The sequence below is a fragment of the Myotis myotis genome, unplaced genomic scaffold (assembly GCF_014108235.1).
Source record: "Myotis myotis isolate mMyoMyo1 unplaced genomic scaffold, mMyoMyo1.p scaffold_m19_p_9, whole genome shotgun sequence".
Classification (NCBI taxonomy): Eukaryota; Metazoa; Chordata; class Mammalia; order Chiroptera; family Vespertilionidae; genus Myotis; species Myotis myotis.
Genome location: NW_023416401.1, coordinates 38588589 through 38606795, shown reverse-complemented (window position 1 = coordinate 38606795; position 18207 = coordinate 38588589). Strand labels below are relative to the sequence as shown.

The 18207-nt window shown below is 43.6% G+C and overlaps 1 protein-coding gene and 1 long non-coding RNA gene across 6 annotated transcripts in view; one reads left to right on the top strand and one right to left on the bottom strand.

Annotated features, from left to right (window-relative positions):
* The window catches only part of THOC1 (THO complex 1), a 30993-nt gene extending 27428 nt beyond the window's left edge, over positions 1–3565 (bottom strand). The window contains exons 1-3 of the mRNA XM_036321272.1: positions 3430–3565; positions 967–1040; positions 814–874 (exon numbers count right to left, since the gene is read on the bottom strand). Coding sequence (XP_036177165.1) covers positions 814–874; positions 967–1040; positions 3430–3483 — 189 coding nt within the window. The 5' untranslated portion in view covers positions 3484–3565. The remainder of the gene's footprint in view (positions 1–813; positions 875–966; positions 1041–3429) is intronic.
* Positions 2171–18207, top strand: part of LOC118662652 — a 56257-nt gene continuing 40220 nt past the window's right edge. Inside the window, exon 1 of one of the 5 annotated variants that reach the window (XR_004969820.1) lies at positions 2171–3273. This is a non-coding gene — a long non-coding RNA (uncharacterized LOC118662652). Of the gene's footprint in view, positions 3274–3573; positions 3642–13198; positions 13644–18207 lie in introns of those variants that run through there. The other 4 variants (XR_004969823.1, XR_004969819.1, XR_004969822.1 and 1 more) reach the window with 4 other exon arrangements.

Genomic DNA, 18207 nt, shown 5'->3' with positions numbered 1-18207 from the left:
TAGAAGGGAAGTAGTACCTAGGTTTGATAACACCATAAAATCCAGCATTTATTGTGTGTTCATTAACTGTCATTTTACACAATAACGTTGAAAGAATGTCATTTGCCTTCATACAAAGAAACTGAGGCCCAGAAAAGCAAAGTAAGGTGCCTGGTGCCTCACAAAAGGTAAATGAATAGGTCTGAAGAAGAGGAAAGAGTGAATTTTGATGCAGAAAGGGACACTATTATTGCCACAAGAAAAAGATCTACCTTCTTGGGACCTAACCTTCACTTAACCAAGAATAAACTTTTGAAACTTTTTCTTTTATTATTCACTAATGTGAAATCAATTCAGATTTTCCATATTTAGAGTAAATTTATCAACTGAAATTAGACAAGCGCCAGTTATTCTTTTATGTTGATGAGAAGGATGACATAAGAAAATGAGAGCATGGAACCCCAGTTCCCATGCTCAACATCCTTGGACTGGACTTCTTGTGCAACTACAAAATGTGTCACACTGTCCAGACAGCAAAATGAGAGACCTAACTTCAAATCCCCGTTCTTGCTCAGGAAGACCTAGTATCAACTTCTCCCATACTGTTCACCTGGAGAAGGCTCTCTTCATCTATTAAACCAAACCCTTTTACTGCACCTGTGCTGCCAAAAGCCTTGTTACATTACTCCTATACTATTGTCAAGGCAGCTTTCACAAAGTAGCAAGCTCACTCTAGAAAAAGCAATCATATTTAAATATTCATTCTAAGAATAAAAGCAAATTTTAAATGACCTAATTAATTTGCCAGCAAAATCTTAATAAAATTATACTTACAATTTCTTCTTCTAGAACACCTCTGAAAGCTTGGTCAAGGGTACATTTTTTTTCATTTTCACTATTAAAAACAAAAGATACCTGCATTTTTAAAACAGCTCAGGGTAAGTATAAAGATTTAGGCAATGTATTTTAGGGATATCAATGCCTTACCTTCCAGGTAACTGGCTGAAGGTATTCAACAATGGCTTGATATTTTTGTTGTTCAGAGCTTCTCTGGTAGACTTCTAGAAAAATAAAAATAGCAAATAATTGAAAAGATTTTTGCTTATTACTTACTGAAAAACATGTCACTCATTAGTAATATGTCTAACTAAAAAATGTTTGTAACTGGGAAAAATTACCTATCAGTCATTCTGTTAGTAATTCTTATTCAAATGCCACTTCTGATAGACTCTCATTACTTTAAACCTGGCAAGATCTTTCTAGATTGATTTTCTCATTCCAGTTTTTCCTTCCTATCATCTCTTTAAATACTACATTCATGAGTATATTCTATTTATTTTAAAATATATTTTATTGATTTTTTACAGGGAAGGAGAGGGATAGAGAGAAACATTCATCAGCTGCCTCCTGCACACCCCCTACCGGGGATGTGCCCCAACCAAGGTACATGCCCTTGACCGGAATCAAACCTGGGACGCTTCAGTCCGCAGGCTCTATCCACTGAGCCAAACCTGTTAGGGCTATTCCGTTTATTTTTAAAGTTTCCAATGGCTCCTTATTTACAGATTTTGGTTTTGAAGTTTTATATCTCCTCTCAAGGTCCTATGATATCCCATTTAATCTATCCAGTCTTACTTCCTACTCCTCCTAACACAGTCTCCACTAAGGTCTAGCCATTTCCCTGCATAATTTTCTATCAAGCGCACTCTAGTGTATTCATGCATTCCATGTTGTTTTTCCCACCTGTCCAAGCAAATTCTATCCATTCTTCAGGACCCATCTCAAGTCCTGTCATCTCTAGGTAGCTTACTCAGCAGTCCCTCACTACAGTAAATACTGAATACATACCTGCTGATTGTCTTAAAGTAGTCATAATTTAAAGACAAAAATATTGCCAAGTCATTCCTTCTGTGAAAATTCACATACACTTAAAAAGTCATTGTATTAACCTCACAGGAATTAGATTTATACTGGAAATGTCCATTCCTGAATCTGCCATGATCAGGCTGTCATCTTGGTCAAATCCCTTAATGCTTCATTTTCCTCACCAGTTAAATACGAGGGTTGTTCTATGAGTGGTTCTTAACCTTAGCTGCACATTAGAATCACCTGGGAATCTTTTTAAATCCTGATTTCTGGGCCTCATCCTCCGGAAATTCTGTTCCTTTGTTATGGAGTGAGGCCACAACATTAGTAACAAAGAAACAGAATTTTCGAGGATGGGGCCCAGAAATCAGGATTTTACAAAGATTCCCAGGTGATTCTAATGTGCAGCCAAGGTTGAGAACCACTGGTGTAGGTGATCCCACCGCACACCGAGGCTGAAGCAGCACTATCCTAGAGACGATCTCCAATTAAGTGGTCCTTTCCAGGGCTACTGTGATGATCTTGGATATTCCTAGCAATTACTCTTAGCAGAATTTCAAAGCACCAGAGATTAGAGCAAAATGCACAGAAAGAAAATATTCCTATGACATAAACAAGATCTACTCTGGCAAAAAGAAACAAACCCCATACCGTATGGTAAAGAAGTAATAATAACTTGCACACAAGAAAAATTCTTACTACAAAAAAAAAAAATTCCTTTCATAGAATGTTCATTCTGGCATCGCTGTAAGTACACAGGCACTGTTAAATACCTAAGCATTAAATCATGCCTTGAAACACTGGCGCAAACGCTAAAGGCAAATTCAAACAGGATTTTTCATGCTGGGGATGTATGAACAACATAAAAAGAGCAGTACTGGGTTTGAAGCCAGGAAAAAACCACCACGTTAGTAAATCACTTCACTTTTGGGGGTCGGGGATGAGGGAGGTTTGTCTCAGTTTCTACCTCATCTACGAGGAATCGTAAAAGTTAGTCTAATTAACAGTGGTAAGAGGTACATAAGCTCACGTAAGCTGTTTCTCAAATGCGAAAATTACTCTTCCCCAGCCTGAGAATAAGATGACCTCTGGCCACGCTTCCTTTCCCCCTGAGACTCTCTCCAACCCTCTCCGAGGAGGGAGGTGCGGAGGGTTCGAGGTCCGCTGAGTTCGCGGCGGGACCACCTGGCAGCGAGGGGGCGGGGCGGGAGCCAGCCTTTGGGTTAAAGCCGCGGCGGCCCTCGCCTCCCAGCAGCATCCCTCCCAGTTCCGGAGACACAGGTCCGGCTCAGCGTGCGCCGCGGAGCAGCTGGACCGTGCGGAGCTCCGTCCGCAGAGGAGCCCTTCCCGCTGGGCGCCCGGAACTCGGGGTCCTGGGTCCGGCCGGCGGGGTGGCCGAAGCCGGCAGCAAAGGTGCGGAAGAGGCAGGTAAGGCGCGTTCCCCCCTCCCAGCCCCCGACGGGGTCGAAAGCCTACGCTGCGGCGTACCCCCCTTCACTCCAGGGCAAAATCCCAATAGTCGCAGGGAGAGGAGGGCAATGAGTAGCGCCGGGCGCAGCTCCCACCCTCCTGCAGCCCGCTCACCGTAAACCGCGTCCGCGCTTCGGGTAAACTGAAGAGCGGCGGCGTCGGAGACATCTTCTCGGCTGCGCGTGCCCGCCACCGCGCTGCGGCGCAGGCCGATGACGTCGCGGCGGGAGCAGCGAGACGGCCGCCTCCGTGTGCGGCTAGAGCGGCCCGCGAGCCGAGGGGCGGGGCGGCTGGCGACCGGGAGCGTCCGTGGTGACCAAGTTCAGGTGGGCGTTGGGAGATGGAGGCAGCCGCTCAAGGCCAAGTCCGGGTTCGGGGGTAGCCTTTGGGGTGACGGCGTGTGCGGGCCCTGTCAGCTCCGCGCAGCCCGGCGGGGAATAGGCCGCGGCGCGCACCGGGGCGGCTTTTCCGGTTTGGGGAGGCCGGGCTGGTTACGGCTCCGTGGACCGCGCAGGGAGGTAGCGCTGCGGGAGAACGCGAGGCCGGCGGGTTATCCGGGAAAGCTCCGGGGGGAGTAGGGGCCGCGGCCGCGGGCTGCCGGCCGCAGTCATTGCCGCGGAAGGAGGAGCCTCAGTCCGGACTTCGCATCAGCCGTGGAGTTAGGTCATGGGCAGCTGTAGCTCATCGGCAGCTCGCTCTTCCGTGATCATAGAAATGTCGTCTGTGTCACGGGCTCTTGAGAAGCGCTAATAAAATAATGCATGCAAGTGTGGCTTGCGTGGCAGTGTAAGGATTCAGGCAGGATTCTGTGCTACGGGAGGATGGGTGGCGCTGCCTGCAGGGTAGAGGCACCCCTTGCAAAACCCTGTCCCCTCAATTCCCTCCCTTGTCTCCTCTCCCTGGAGAGGCTTGGCCAAGGAGAAGCCAGGTAGCAGTAACTTTCTGAGTTGGAATTATGCTGTGGGGAGAGAAATTTTGTATTGACCCAAATGCGAAGAAATTTCTGCCAGTTCTTACTCCCCTAAAAGAAGAAAGTTAGGTGTGTTTACCTAAGCTTCATTGGCCTCTAACGGGAATACAGGAAGCCAACAAAAAGGTAACTTTGCAGAGTGTTGCCTGTAAGGGGGAATTGTGAAAAGTGACGGCTACCTTGAGCATTGCAGTCTTTTTTAGAATCAACAGAATCATTCAGGTTTAATTGTATAACAAATCTCAAAATTGGCAAAATAAACTGGTATTAACTGATTTAATAGGTAGGTGTTGTAAGGGAATTATCGTGGGGCGCAGCCACAGTGTTTTGGACAGGTTCAAGCCTCGGCCTGTGGAGAGGGCACAGTCCTTTCATTGCCACGTGCAAGTCCCAGCCAAAGCCTTCCCAGCACAATGGTAGCCAACAGCTGTAGTTGTAAGCTTGAACCTGTGGTCTGAACACGTGACCCCACGTGCCAGAGTGATAGAGTTCAGGTGCATGTAGTTGAGTAGGATCGAAACCCACGAGACTGTTGTAAACGTCTTGGTCACGCCCTTACTTTCCCTCGTGGCATCAGCTATAAAATAAAGAAACGGCTTGTGGGTGTTGGCACTGTCTCCTCATCAGAGAAGCAGCGTCCCACCGAGACCCAGCTTTCATTCTCTTGTCTGTCTTTTCTCAATCCTTCACCGCCCCCTGTCAGGGTCACTGAACCAGGCTGAGCTGGCATGGCACATAAGGCGCCCTGGGGCTGAGTATGCCATGGCTGTGCCGGCTCACCACAAATTATATTACAGATGATCATTAACTGTCTAGCGCACAACTACGACCTGAGAGAGGAAAACAATTGTTGTGTTTTTTGTTTTTCTTTTTGTTTTGTTTTTACAAAAATCTAAGCATAAGAAGAGCTGGAGTTTATTGACTTACCCATCAAAGCCCAGTCACTTAGAATTCTATTACTCAGCACACATTTGTTGGGTACATTGTACACCATGGACAGTATTCATGGAAAGAAGAATAGATATACGAACAAAATAATAAAGCTTAATTCCTGTTAGTTTGTTTTTAAAATATATTTTATTGATTTTTTACAGAGAGGAAGGGAGAGGGATAGAGAGTTAGAAACATCGGTCAGCTGCCTCCTGCACACTCCCTGCTGGGGATGTGCCCGCAACCAAGGTACATGCCCTTGACCGGAATCGAACCTGGGACCCTTGAGTCCATAGGCTGATGCTCTATCCACTGAGCCAAACCGGTTAAGGCTTAATTCCTGTTTTGAGGAGCTCTTAGTTTGGTTGACATAAAAGAAACAATTATAGTATGTATACAATTTCTTTCACAAGTAACTTAGATAATAGCTGCTGTAAGAGGTCAAAGGAGAGAGAAATCGCTACCCTATGAGGTGGTCAAGGAGCCTGCATGGAGAAGATAGCATATGAGCTGGACCCAGAAGAATTCCAACAGACATAGTTAGTGGGAAGGGGTGAATGGGAAAGATATTCCCAAGGGAGAAAATGGAATGAGCAGAAGTGTGGAAGGGAGAAAGCATAGTGAAAGATAGCTGTTTAACATTGGGTTCCAGATGGAAAGAGGGCTGAACAGTCAAGTTGGAACCACACGGTATTAATGTTTTCTCTTCCCCTTACTAGTTTCTTTTGAGACCACCTTCAGTCATTTGCTCACAAATTCTCACCTCAAGATTTGTTTCTGGAGATCCTGATTGTGTTAGTTGGGTATACCAAGAAGCAGACATAAACACAGGATTAGATGTGCAAGAGGTTTAGTTTGGAGGGAGCTGGGGCAGGCAGGGAGAACTTGCAGACCACAGTGCAGCTGACCCCCCTGAAAGGAAAGAGGGTTAGGTAGGAAGCTTGCGTGAAATGCAGCTCCAGGAAAGGTTTGACTTTGCAGTGGGGAGCCCTCTGCAGTTTGCCAGAATGGCTCTGCTACTCTGCTGTGCGCAGTCATTGACTAGAAGCAGCCTTAGAAAGCCTGGCCTCTGTGCAAATGTGATGGATCCAGAGGACAGTAGCTGGGCTGTTGTTAGTTGTCCTGCCCACAGCAGAAGATCTAAGGGGAGCTTGTTCATGGCCACCACACTGTCCTAGGGTATTGTTATTCATTTTCAGAAAGTATTTTCTTGGTTTAATCCTAGCTAATAAAATAATAATATGCAAATTAACTGTCACTCCATCTCTGCGACAAAGATGGCGGTGCCCATAGTGGCCAGGGCAGGATGCTGGCAGTGTCACCCTGGCAACGTGAGCCCAGCAGGCAAGTGCACCCGCAGGCAGCACCCAGCAGGGCCTGCTTGGCCATTGCCACGGCCACCTGTGAGCAGGCAAGTGTGGCCCACAGGCAGCACCCAGCAGGGCCTGCCTGGCCGTTGCTGTGGTGTGGAGCAGGCAGGCCCCTCAGAGAGCAGAGAACCATGGGGAACGGGCCCAAGCTGTCAGTATGACATCCCCTGAGGGCTCCCAGATTGGAGAGGGTGCAGGTCGGGCTGAGGGATGCCCCCACCCCAGTGCACGAATTTCGTGCACCGGGCCTCTAGTGTATATATAATCTGGCACTGTGAATAAAACAGTAGTGCTATTATGCTCATGCACCTTTTATTCTGTGGGAGAGCAGATTTTTTTTTTAAAGTAAATAAAAACAAACAAATTTTACTGTATGATAAATGCCATGGTGGAAGTAATAGCTAACATCTATTGAATGCTTGAATGTGTACTTGAGTTCTATGTGCTTTACAAATATGAACTCATTTAATCCTCCCAGCAACCTTATGTGGTAGGTACTTTTTATTCCCAGATTACAGAAGAATCTGAGGTGAACAATGCTTAATTAACTTAGCCCTAAGGTCATTCAAAATCAAAGGAATGAGAAACTAAGGTAGAGAATGCTTTAGGCAGTATTTATTTATTTTTTTCAATTACAGTTGACATTCAACACCATATTAGTTTCAGGTGTACGCATTTATATAATTTATGAAGTGATCCTCCCAACAAGCATAGTACTCACCTGGCACCATACATAGTTATTACAACACTATTGACTATATTCCCTATGCTGTGTTTTACATCCCTGTGATGTTAAAAAAAAAAAAATCAAACCTGCCAATTTTCACTTCTTAATCCCTCCACCTTTTTCACCCAGTCCCTTAATCCCCCTCTCACCCAGTCTGTTCTCTGCAATCCATGAGTTTCTCTCTGCCAGAAAAAACCCGAGGAAGTGCTATTTAAGTTAAAACTTAAAGAATAGAAAGGGAATTAATTGTACATTTGGGAGGGTGGGGCTTGGGAGGGGAAGGCAAGAAAGAACATTCCAGGTAGAAGGAACAGCATGTGCAATGACTTGTGTTAGGGAGGAGAGCAAGATGGAGAGCAGTGGAAAAAAGGAAAGAGCCAGATTCTTCAGGAGCATGTACCTCTCTGGAGTTGCAGTCTCTTCTGCTGCACACTACAGTCTTCTGGAATCTGGTGGGACACAAAGTTTGTTTTTAAAAGTTTTCTACATTTTGCATAAAGTGTTTCAGAGGAGAGTCATTTGCTTTCATTGGTCAACTTGCTTTCACTCTGGAGCATCTGATTTCCTTCATGTGACTGGTGATATTTCATTATGTGTTTATGTTTATAAATGAAGGTTAAGGCTGTTCATTCCGCTCACATATTTCCCACTCCTTACTTGCTATTCCCACCCCCTGCCACCCCATTTTTGTAATAGACAAAGCAATTGGATTATGACCAGACCTAGCCAGCACTAAGTCTCTAAAATGTTTTTCTGCAGCTGGAAAATGTGGCTGCTGGACTCACCAGAATTCACTTTTATAAACAATAGAAACCTACTTCGGTTAGTATTTTGAGAAGTAAGTTATTGGGAGGTTATCAGGAAGTTCAGACAGCCAGGTGGAGAGCTCTGGAAATGAAGCTTGGGTTCAGTGGAAGTAAGACATAGTTTCAGTCGTAAGATGTCCCCATTAACACTGCCTCTAATGCTCGTTTCTGCTCCTGGATTCTGGGACCCCTACACACTTGTCACCATATCACTGAACGCTCACCACCCCACCGTGCTGCTGCAGCCATTCTGCGTTATCTCCAGCTTTCACACCTTTGCACTGTTTCCTCTAGATTCAGGGTCTTGGCTGGGAGTATCTGCGTGGCTACACTCAGGTCTTATGCTTGTGCCCTGGCTTCCAGAGAACAGGGAAAGTTATGCCCACCCTTCCTCTTTCAGCTTCCGTAGTGAGCTGCAGAGCCCTATTTTGGGAATTCCTCCCTACTGGAAAGGGTATTTGGATGCTGAGCATCCAGTTGGATAATATCCATTGGTGGTTTCTCTACAATTTTCTGTTGCCTCGGGGGCTATGGTGAAAATTGAGCTAATGTTGCCATCTATCACTTGGAAAAAAGCCAATCCACAGAAAGAGAAAATGAGACCAACTCACAGAAACAGCTGAAAGATGGGCTACATAGGCAAAGAAAAGAGAGGAAGAGAAAGGTGTTCAGTGGGGAGGAGAGATTGGGGTGGGGGGAGAGAAAGAGATGGAAAAGTGGTGGGAAGAGAGATTAATTGCAGGTTATTTTGAGCTCTGGGCTTTTTCCTGTCAGATGATGGCTCTGTTATCCTCTAAGTTATATGAACCATGAAATTCCTTTGGTAATTTAATGCTATTTGGTGTTGGAGTCATTTGCCATTAGAGAGTCCCAATTAAGCAGGAATTGAGATGGGTTTCATCTACAATTTTGTGAGTTATTATTTAGTGTCCTTTTCATTTCTCAGTGCCAGAAAGAGGAGCCTGGGCCACTCCTATAGTTCTATATGGGGTGGGTTGACTTTCAAATGATCCATTGTGCTAGAGGTTATGGTCCAGTGGCTTTGCACACCTCTACTTCCTCCTATGATCCAGGTGAAGTGTGTATTTGGATTTTATCTCTGAGCAGTGGTGGAACTTTTTTTTTTGGATGCACAGGAAAGTAGCAGTCATGCCTCCTCTTAGGTGAGGGGTATTTCAGTGGCCGTAGACATTAATATGAGCCTATCATTATATGACCTGAAGAGATCTGGTAAGATTTATTTTCTGTATTTTTAAAAAAATATATTTTCATTGATTTCAGAGAGGAAGGGAGAGGGATAGAGAGATAGAAACATCAGTGATGAGAGAGAATCATTGATTGGCTGCCTCCTGTACACCACCTTTTGGGGATTGAGCCCACAACCCCAGACATGTGCCCTTGATTGGAATCAAACCCAGGACCCTTCAGTCTGGAGGCCAGCGCTCTATCCACTGAGCCAAACCGGCCAGGGCTATTTTCTGTATTAATGATGACTCTAAGAACTCAAAATATTAGCAGAGCTTGGGAAGTTTTAGAGAGGGATTGAAGAGAAGCGTTTTAGTCTGGGTAACCTCCCAAAATAGAGTCAAAGACTTGTGTCTAGGTAATTTATTTGAAAAGTGACCCAAAGAGGCAGTGGAACTAGAGAGAAAGAAACAGAGGAGGAAAAGCCATTGCAAAAGTACATTATGGTATTGGTCACTACTATGGGTTGATTGGAACTCAATTTGCCGTAATCTTGAGAAGCTATATATAACGTGTCTCAAAATTGACTGCCCAAAGAAAGGGGAAAAGCATCCACTGACATCCAGTCCACATTTATCTGAGGCTAACTTAACTTTCAGTTTCAGCTGGGTGGACGTGGCTGTCGTAGCAGCAACTAGTGTAAAAGTGGGTCCAAAGGATGGGAAGCAGGGCCAAGAGGTTTCTGACATAAAGAGAAAAATGTGGATTAATCTTAGATAATGGGGGCTAAAATAAATAGTTTAATTGGGTCTTAGTTAATTAAAGATAATAGATTCAATTATATAGATTTTAAAAACATAAATGATACAGCCATTAGTAAAACTAAAATAATATGTACACCTCCAAGATCACTGGAAAAGATAAGAAAAACATGCAGTTCCTAGGACAAGAGTTAGAAAACAGGCAATGAAAGCAAAAACAGACAAGTGTGACTCCATCAACCTAAAAATGTTCTGCATAGCAAAGGAAACAATAGTTATATAAAACAACGATGAACAGGTACACGAAAAGGTATTCAGCATCACTGGTCATCAGGTAAATGCAAATCAAAACCACCATGGGCTATCAGCTCACACCTATTAGAATGGTTATTATCAAAAAGAGAAGATAGAAAACGTTTGTGAGGATGTGGAGAAAAGGGATCCATTGTATACTGTTAGGGGAAGTGTAAAATGGTGCAACAACTATGGAAAACAATATGAAGGGTCCTCAAAAAAATTAAAAATAGAGCTACCATTATGACCCACAACCCCACCTCTGAGTATATATGTATACTAGAGGCCCGGTGCATGAAATTCATGCACGGTGGTGGTGGCAGGGGGTGGGGGTGAGGGGGCGTCCCTAAGCCTGGCCTGCACCCTCTTGCAATCTGGGACCCCTGACAGTCGAACATCCCTCTCGAAACCCGGGGCCGCTGGCTCCTAACCACTTGCCTGCCTGCCTGATCACCCCTAACTGCTCACCTGCCTGCCTGATCGCCCCTAACCACTCACCTGCCTGCCTGATCGGCCCTTACTGCTTGCCTGCCTGCCTGATCACCCCTAACTGCCTCTGCCTTGGCCCCCGCCACGGCAGCTTCATCCGGAATGATGTTGGAAGGTCATTTGGCTGTCCGGTCTAATTAGCATATTACACTTTTATTATTATAAATATCCAAAGAACATGAAATCAGTATCTCAAAGAGATGAACTTTTCAATAAACTTCATGTTTATTGCAGCACTGTTCACAATAGCCAAGATATGGAAACAACCTAAGTGCCTATTGATGGATGGATGAATAAAGTAAATGTGAGATATGTACACACACTATAAATATATATAATACATGTACAGGGTATCCCCCCAAAATGTATACACACTTGAATATAGCTCAATTGATGTTTCTTTTCAGATTTAACCCATTGGAATTAATAATTATTCAAAGTGTGCATACATATTTTTTGGTACATCCTGTATATATGTACACACATACTGGAATATTATTCAGCCTTGAAAAAGGAAATTCTACCATTTTGACAACATGGATGAAACTAGAGGACTATACAAAGTGAAATAAGCCAGGCACAAAAAGACAAATATGGCATTATTTCATGTATGTATGGAATCTGAAAAACTGAACTCATAAGAGTAGAGTAGAATGGTGGTTGCTGGGGGGTAGGGGATATGGGGAGATACTAGTCAAAGGGTAGAAACTTAGTTATGAGTGTTCTGAGGATCAGAGCTTATGCAGCATGATGACTATAGTTAATTTGAGGCCCAGTGCACGAAATTCATGCACTGGTGGTGGTGGTGGGGGTGTCCCTTAGCCTGGCCTGTGCCTTCTCCCAGTTCAGGACACCTCAGCGGACATCCCTCTTGCAGTCTGGGACCCCTCACTCCTTACCGCCTGCCTGCTCACTGCTCCTTAGCGCTGCCGCGGAGCAGCAACTGTGAACCTGGCTTCTGGCTGAGCAGCGCTCCCCCTGTGGGAGCACACTGACCACCAGGGGGCAGCTTCTGCATTAAGCATCTGCCCCCTGGTGGTCCGTACACATCATAGTGACTGGTCATTCTGCCATAACGGTCACTTAGGCTTTTATTATATAGACTAGAGGCCCGGTGCACAAAATTCATGCGGGGGAGGGGGGTGGCCCCTCAGCCTGGCCTGCACCTTCTCCAATCCAGGACCCCTTGGGGGATGTTCGACTGCCTCTCTCAGTCCGGGACCCCTGGCTCCTAATCGTTTGCCTGCCTGCCTGATTGCCCCTAACTGCTCCCCTGCCAGCCTGATCGCCCCTAACTGCTCCCCTGCTGGCCTGATCTCCCCTAACCACCTCTGCCTCACCTCACACCCGGGACCCAGGATTCCCTTCTCCAGACTGTCGCAGGCACCCGGGACCCGGGCTTCCCTCCCTCTGGCCAGCTGCAGGCACCCAGGACCTGGGCCGGCTGCAGCCACAGGGGACCGTGGGCAGGCAGCTTCTCCCAGGCTGCAGCCACTGGTGCCCGGGACGGCAAGGTGGGCAGCTTGTCCCTCTCCCGGGCTGCAGGTGCAGCTGCTGGCACCCGGGACCACGGGGCGTGCAGCTTGTCCCTCAGGCCAAAGGTGTAGGCACAGCTGCTGACACCTGGGACCACGGGGCGGGCGGCTTGTCCCTCTCCCAGGCTGCAGCCTGGCTGGTCCTCATTCCTCTCTCGCGAGGTCATTTGTGCATGGCTAGTCCCTATTACTCTCTCCCCAGTGTTGAGTGTCTGAGTCGTGATGGCATGAGGGTGTGATGACCATTTGCATCTTAACTCTTTATTATATAGGATTATATAGATAATACTGTATCGTGTACTTGAAATATGTTAATAAAGAAGGCCCTTAGGTGTTCTCATAACAAAGTAACTGTATGAGGTGATATGTTATTAGTTTGATTGTGATAATGATTTCACAATGTATATCAAAACAGCACATCATACACCTTAAATATATATAATTTTTGTCAATTATACCTCAACACTGGAAAAAAGATTTAAATTTGCCCTGCCAGATATAAACTTACAACAATAGCAATTAAGATCCTATAGTTATGGTTTGGGGAAAGATAGACTAATGAAGGAGAATAGGGAGCCCCCAAAGCTTCCCACTATGTAGAAACTTTATATTTTATTGTATCACATAAGACATTGCGACTCACAGTCAGTAGGAAATGGGAGAGTGTATAATAAATCATCCTGGGGCAATTGGTTGTCCTTGGTATGGCAAAAAGAAAAAAAAATTAGATCTTTCATGTCAAAAATTTCCAGGATTAAAGACATAGTATGAAATGAAAAACTAAATTATTTAGATTATTTCTTAATTACTTTACAATAGGGCAGGATTTCTGAAACAAAATTTGAAAAACAAAGGAAAGGATTGATAATTTTGGCTACATTAAAATTAACTTTGACCAAAATACATAATAAAATTGGAAAGATGAGATTTGGAGTGATAGAAAATATTTACAACTCATATAACCAGTGATTAGTATCTAGAATATATTAAACACTTCTATAAATCAGTTAAAAGTGGCACCAAAATAACTGGCAAAAGACATTTAACAGGAAACTCATGCAGAAGAGTAAACACAAAAAGATGCCTAATCTCAATCAGGATAATGCATTAAACAATACTGAGACATTGTTTTCTCATCTGTAAGATTGGCATGAATTCGAAAGCCTGATGAATGAATGTTGGTGAGGAGATGAAGCTTGTATACTGAGCTGATGGAAATGTCATCTGGCACAACCATTTGGGAAAAGAAGGTGGCATTCTGGTAATGTTGACGATGTATAATATAATACTCTTCAATCCAACAATTCTATTTTAGGGTATAAACACTAGAGGATTTCTTAACACATGTATGTAGAGACATGTTCAAGAATGTTTATTTCAGTACTGTTGATAATACTGAAATGACAGGTCAGATAATGAATATAGTCTTAAGTATTAAACTGATGAAAGTGTAAGGCAGTGAAAATTTAAAAAATAGCTGTACTTTTTTTCAGTGGGAATAAATCTCTTTCACTGGTTGAAGTGAATATGATTTGTAATTTCCAAAAGGAATATGAAATCTTGTGGAGGAAAGAGAAAGTTCTTGGGATTGCCAAGGAAAAAGCATTTTGTGAATGAGGCCCCCCCACCCCCCATTAAAATATGATCATTTCGTTTCTTTCCAGCCATAACACAAATTACCTTACATTCCATTGAAATGATAGCTTTTCGAAGCAATTGTTTCTTACCACAAGAGGTCAGCATTTGCATGGAAATATTTCCTGTAAAGTAGCACAGTGGAAAAACAGACAAAATGAGAGCTTTTTTGTGTTTGAATGTATTCCTATCTGATTCGGATTCTGGTACTGATCTTCAGCTGCCTTAGTCAATGGAAATTTTAAGTAAGTTATTACAGAAAATGGTATGTACTAGTATAGTGTTGTGTTAGAATACTTCATTTTCATTAATTCTGAGCAACTCAACAGCTGCATGCTATAGAAGGCCGGAATGCTCATCTTGACTTTGGTGTTTTTCTTTTGAGGAGTTCCTTGGCTATTTATAACAGTTTGAAAAATCAGTGATGCATACTTACATCAGGGGGAATTACTAAGTTATGATTATTTCATGAGGTTTTGTGACCCTCATTTAGCATGTATAATTTTTAATACTCTTAGAAGAAAATGAAGCACTTTGCTCTCAGGGCTAGAAGAAGGCTCTGCCACTTGGTTCCAGGTAGACTTTCCACTACAATGTTTCTTTACCCAACTCCAGGTTCCTTCCACCACTTTGTAAATGGAAAGTAGTGAGGAGTTTCCTGTTTGGAAGTCAGCACCAGACCTACACTTAATTGTCAGTGCTGATGGCAATGAATTGGAGACTAGGATAGCATTTTTATTCAGACACCTTCCCCACAGTGCTTTGCACACTGTCTTATACTTGAATGTCTGTCTTAATGAGAACAGAAATCTGATCAATTCATTCTCAGCTAAAAATCCTTCAGTGGCAACAAGTAGCTTTTAAGACCTAATTGAATTAGCTTCATGTTCTAAAATATTCATAATGTGGCCCTGCCAGCCTTGTATATTAATATATTTATATTTAGATCAGCTACTATATGCTAAGCTTACATTATATGTCATTATTATTTTCCACTCTTTATATACATGATAATATGATTGTTCCTTACTTTTTGAAATATTGTATGCAAATGAGGAAACCAAGACTCAGAGCCCTGGCCAGTGTGGCTAAGTGGTTAAAGTGTGGGCTTTCCCACCGAAGGGTTGTGGTTTTGATTCCTGGTCAAGGGCATGTACCTGTGTTGCAGGTTCTATCCCTGGCCCTGGTCTCTGTGTGTGAGGGAGGCAACCAATCAATGTGTCTCTTTCACATTGATATTTGTCTCTCTCTCTCTCTCCCCTCCCCACCCCTCCCTCCTCGTCTCTTCTACTTTTTCAAGAAAAAAAAATCAATGGGAAAAATATCCTCAGATAAGGATCAACAACAACAAAAATCCTTTATACAACTGTGATTGAACTTGAATGTATTTGACTCCAAAGTCATAGCTATATATTACATTTCTCTCATCTTGCCTCTCCTCACAGCCACTCTGCAGTCACACTGAACTACTCTTGCTTCCTTTTATGCCATACATTTTTGCTTCTTCTGAAATGTCTTTCTCACTTGCTCTAACTGGTCAAATCCAGGTTGACCCTCCCCAATCTGTTCAGTTGTGTTTTTGCCGTTGTGCAGAGTTATAGGGTCACAGTCCTGAGTAGTTTTTCTTAGAATGTGTGTGTGGTAGTGTAGCAGAAGATTGGGGAGATAATGCTGATGCTATACTAGAAGAACTTGCTCTGTGCAGGGCAGAAATCCATTTTTAGCTTGAAACCCAACAAGGCAGTGACTGTTCCTTCCAAAAGGAACAAAATAAGTCCATCTCCTTTGACCCCAGGATAAGTCACTAGGGGAGAGGGGGGGTGGGAAGAGAGAGAAAGAAAAGAAGAGAGGGGGACACAGGGAGAGAACTGACTGAAGCAGTAACTAACATTTCAAGACAGACCTCCCAAGTTACAGGGAGTTGTAGGGTCAAGAGAGCAGAAAATCATTACCTGGGTTGACAAATCAAATAGGCAGCTGTACTTAAAGGCGAGACTGGAAATGAACTTTGAGTCTTTGCAAATGTAAAGACCAATGTAAAGGCCTTATAAGTAAGGAGCAACAGCCCCTTCCCAAATCACTATAGGGAGGATTTGGGTATTCGGGATGGGCAAATAATAGAGAAGCAACACTCTTTTCATAAAATTCTTTTCTTAAAGTAGCTTATTGCTGTTTGAGCATGCTATGTGGGAACAGAAATTTTGAGAGATTATAACTTCAGCATTTCATTTCTTTCTCAAACTGGGAGCTAGACTCTCCTCTTAGATTTGTAGAATGAGCATTTTTTTAAAAAAATCCTCACCCAAGGACATGTTTTTAATGATTTTAGGGAGAGGAAGGTAGAGGGAGGGAGGGGAAGAGAGAGAGAGAAAGAGAGAGAGAGAGAGAGAGAGAGAGAGAGAGAGAGAGAGAGAAAGAAACTACTGTGTGAGAAATATCAATTGGTTGCCTCCCGCATGCTCCCTGACTGGGGATTGAACCTACAACTCAGGTATGTGCCCTGAGCAGGAATTGAATCTGCAATCTTTTGGTGTACAGGACAGTGCTTCAAGCAACTGAGCCACCCAGCCAGGGCAAGCATTGCCTTCTTACTTAGCTACTAGTGGCCTGGTGTATGAAATTCTTGCTGGGGGAGGGGGCAGTGTCCCTCAGCCCGGCCTACCCCTCTCCAATCTGGGACCCCTCGGGGGATGTCCGACTGCTAGTTTAGGCCCAATCCCTGTGGCAGTCGGACATCCCTCTCGCCATCCGGGACTGCTGGCTCCTAACCGCTCGCCTGCCTGCCTGATTCCCCCTAACCACTCTGCCTGCCAGCCTGCTCGCCCCCAACTGCCCCCTCTTGCCAGCCTGCTCTCTCCCAACTGCATTCCCCCCCCACTGGCCTGATCACCCCCAACTGCCCTCCCCTCCTGGCCTGATTACCCCTAACTGCCTCAGCCCCGCCATCATGGCTTTGTCCGGAAGGACGTCTGGAAGGTCTCCCATCTAATTAGCATATTACCCTTTTATTAGTATAGATCAGTGATGGCGAACCTTTTGAGCTCGGCGTGTCAGCATTTTGAAAAACCCTAACTTAACTCTGGTGCCGTGTCACATATAGAAATTTGTTGATATTTGTAACCATAGTAAAACAAAGACTTATATTTTTGATATTTATTTTATATATTTAAATGCCATTTAACAAAGAAAAGTCAACCAAAAAAATGAGTTTGCGTGTCACCTCTGACACGCGTGTCATAGGTTCACCATCATTGGTATAGATGGTTTCTTCCTCTTTTATTTGCATTTTGAACAGTTTTTTTAGTTGTTGAGACTCCGGAAATTTCCAGGCTGAATTATGGCTTCATTTTCTTGAGAGGAAGGAGTTCTTTAAAGATATGGCTTTATTAGTTTCCCATTTTAAATATTTTCTTTTTATCACCCATTCTCCAAATGTTATGAGAAAGGGAAGGGACTTAGTATTTTCTATGCATATGTTAAGTGCCAGACAATCTTTCACATTATCTCATTTAGTTCCTGGTACAGTCCCTAAGATGTGTTAGTATTTTCATTATTTCATAGAGGCAGAGATCAAGAACGATACAGATCAAATAACCTGCTAGTAGGTGGGGAAGCTGAGATTTGAATAGCATCAAGTCCAACATAGACCCCTTGTGTTGACTAAAATTATTTTAATGTTTCTTAAGTGAACAAGCATAAAACTAGATGTATGACATTAGCATGCCTTATGATATCGATATACCTGTAGAACTAAAAGCAAATACACAAATTAAGTCCTCAAATAACATTAATAATTAATAATGGACAATTAGTATGACTTTGTTGAAATAAAATGGAGACAGTATAAATACAGTATTGATTCTTTTTACTTTGCTATTTCTAACTGCTATGTGATGATTTCATTTCCACATTATTGTTTTCTCTTTGAACTGTGAAAATCCTAGATTTGTACAGCACATTGTGATACAATTTAGACTTCTCTTGGCCCAAATGATTATTTTATTATGAAATCCCACCTCTGTTCATTAGCCCATAATAGTAAAAAGGAACTATATTACTGGAATGTCTACTGCTTGAAGGTGGGCCCTTTGTCTGCCTTTTTCACTGTTGTGTTCTTGGTATCTAGAACATTGCCTGGCACATGGTAGGTGCTCAATAAATCTTTATTGAATGTAGGAGTTAATGAACAA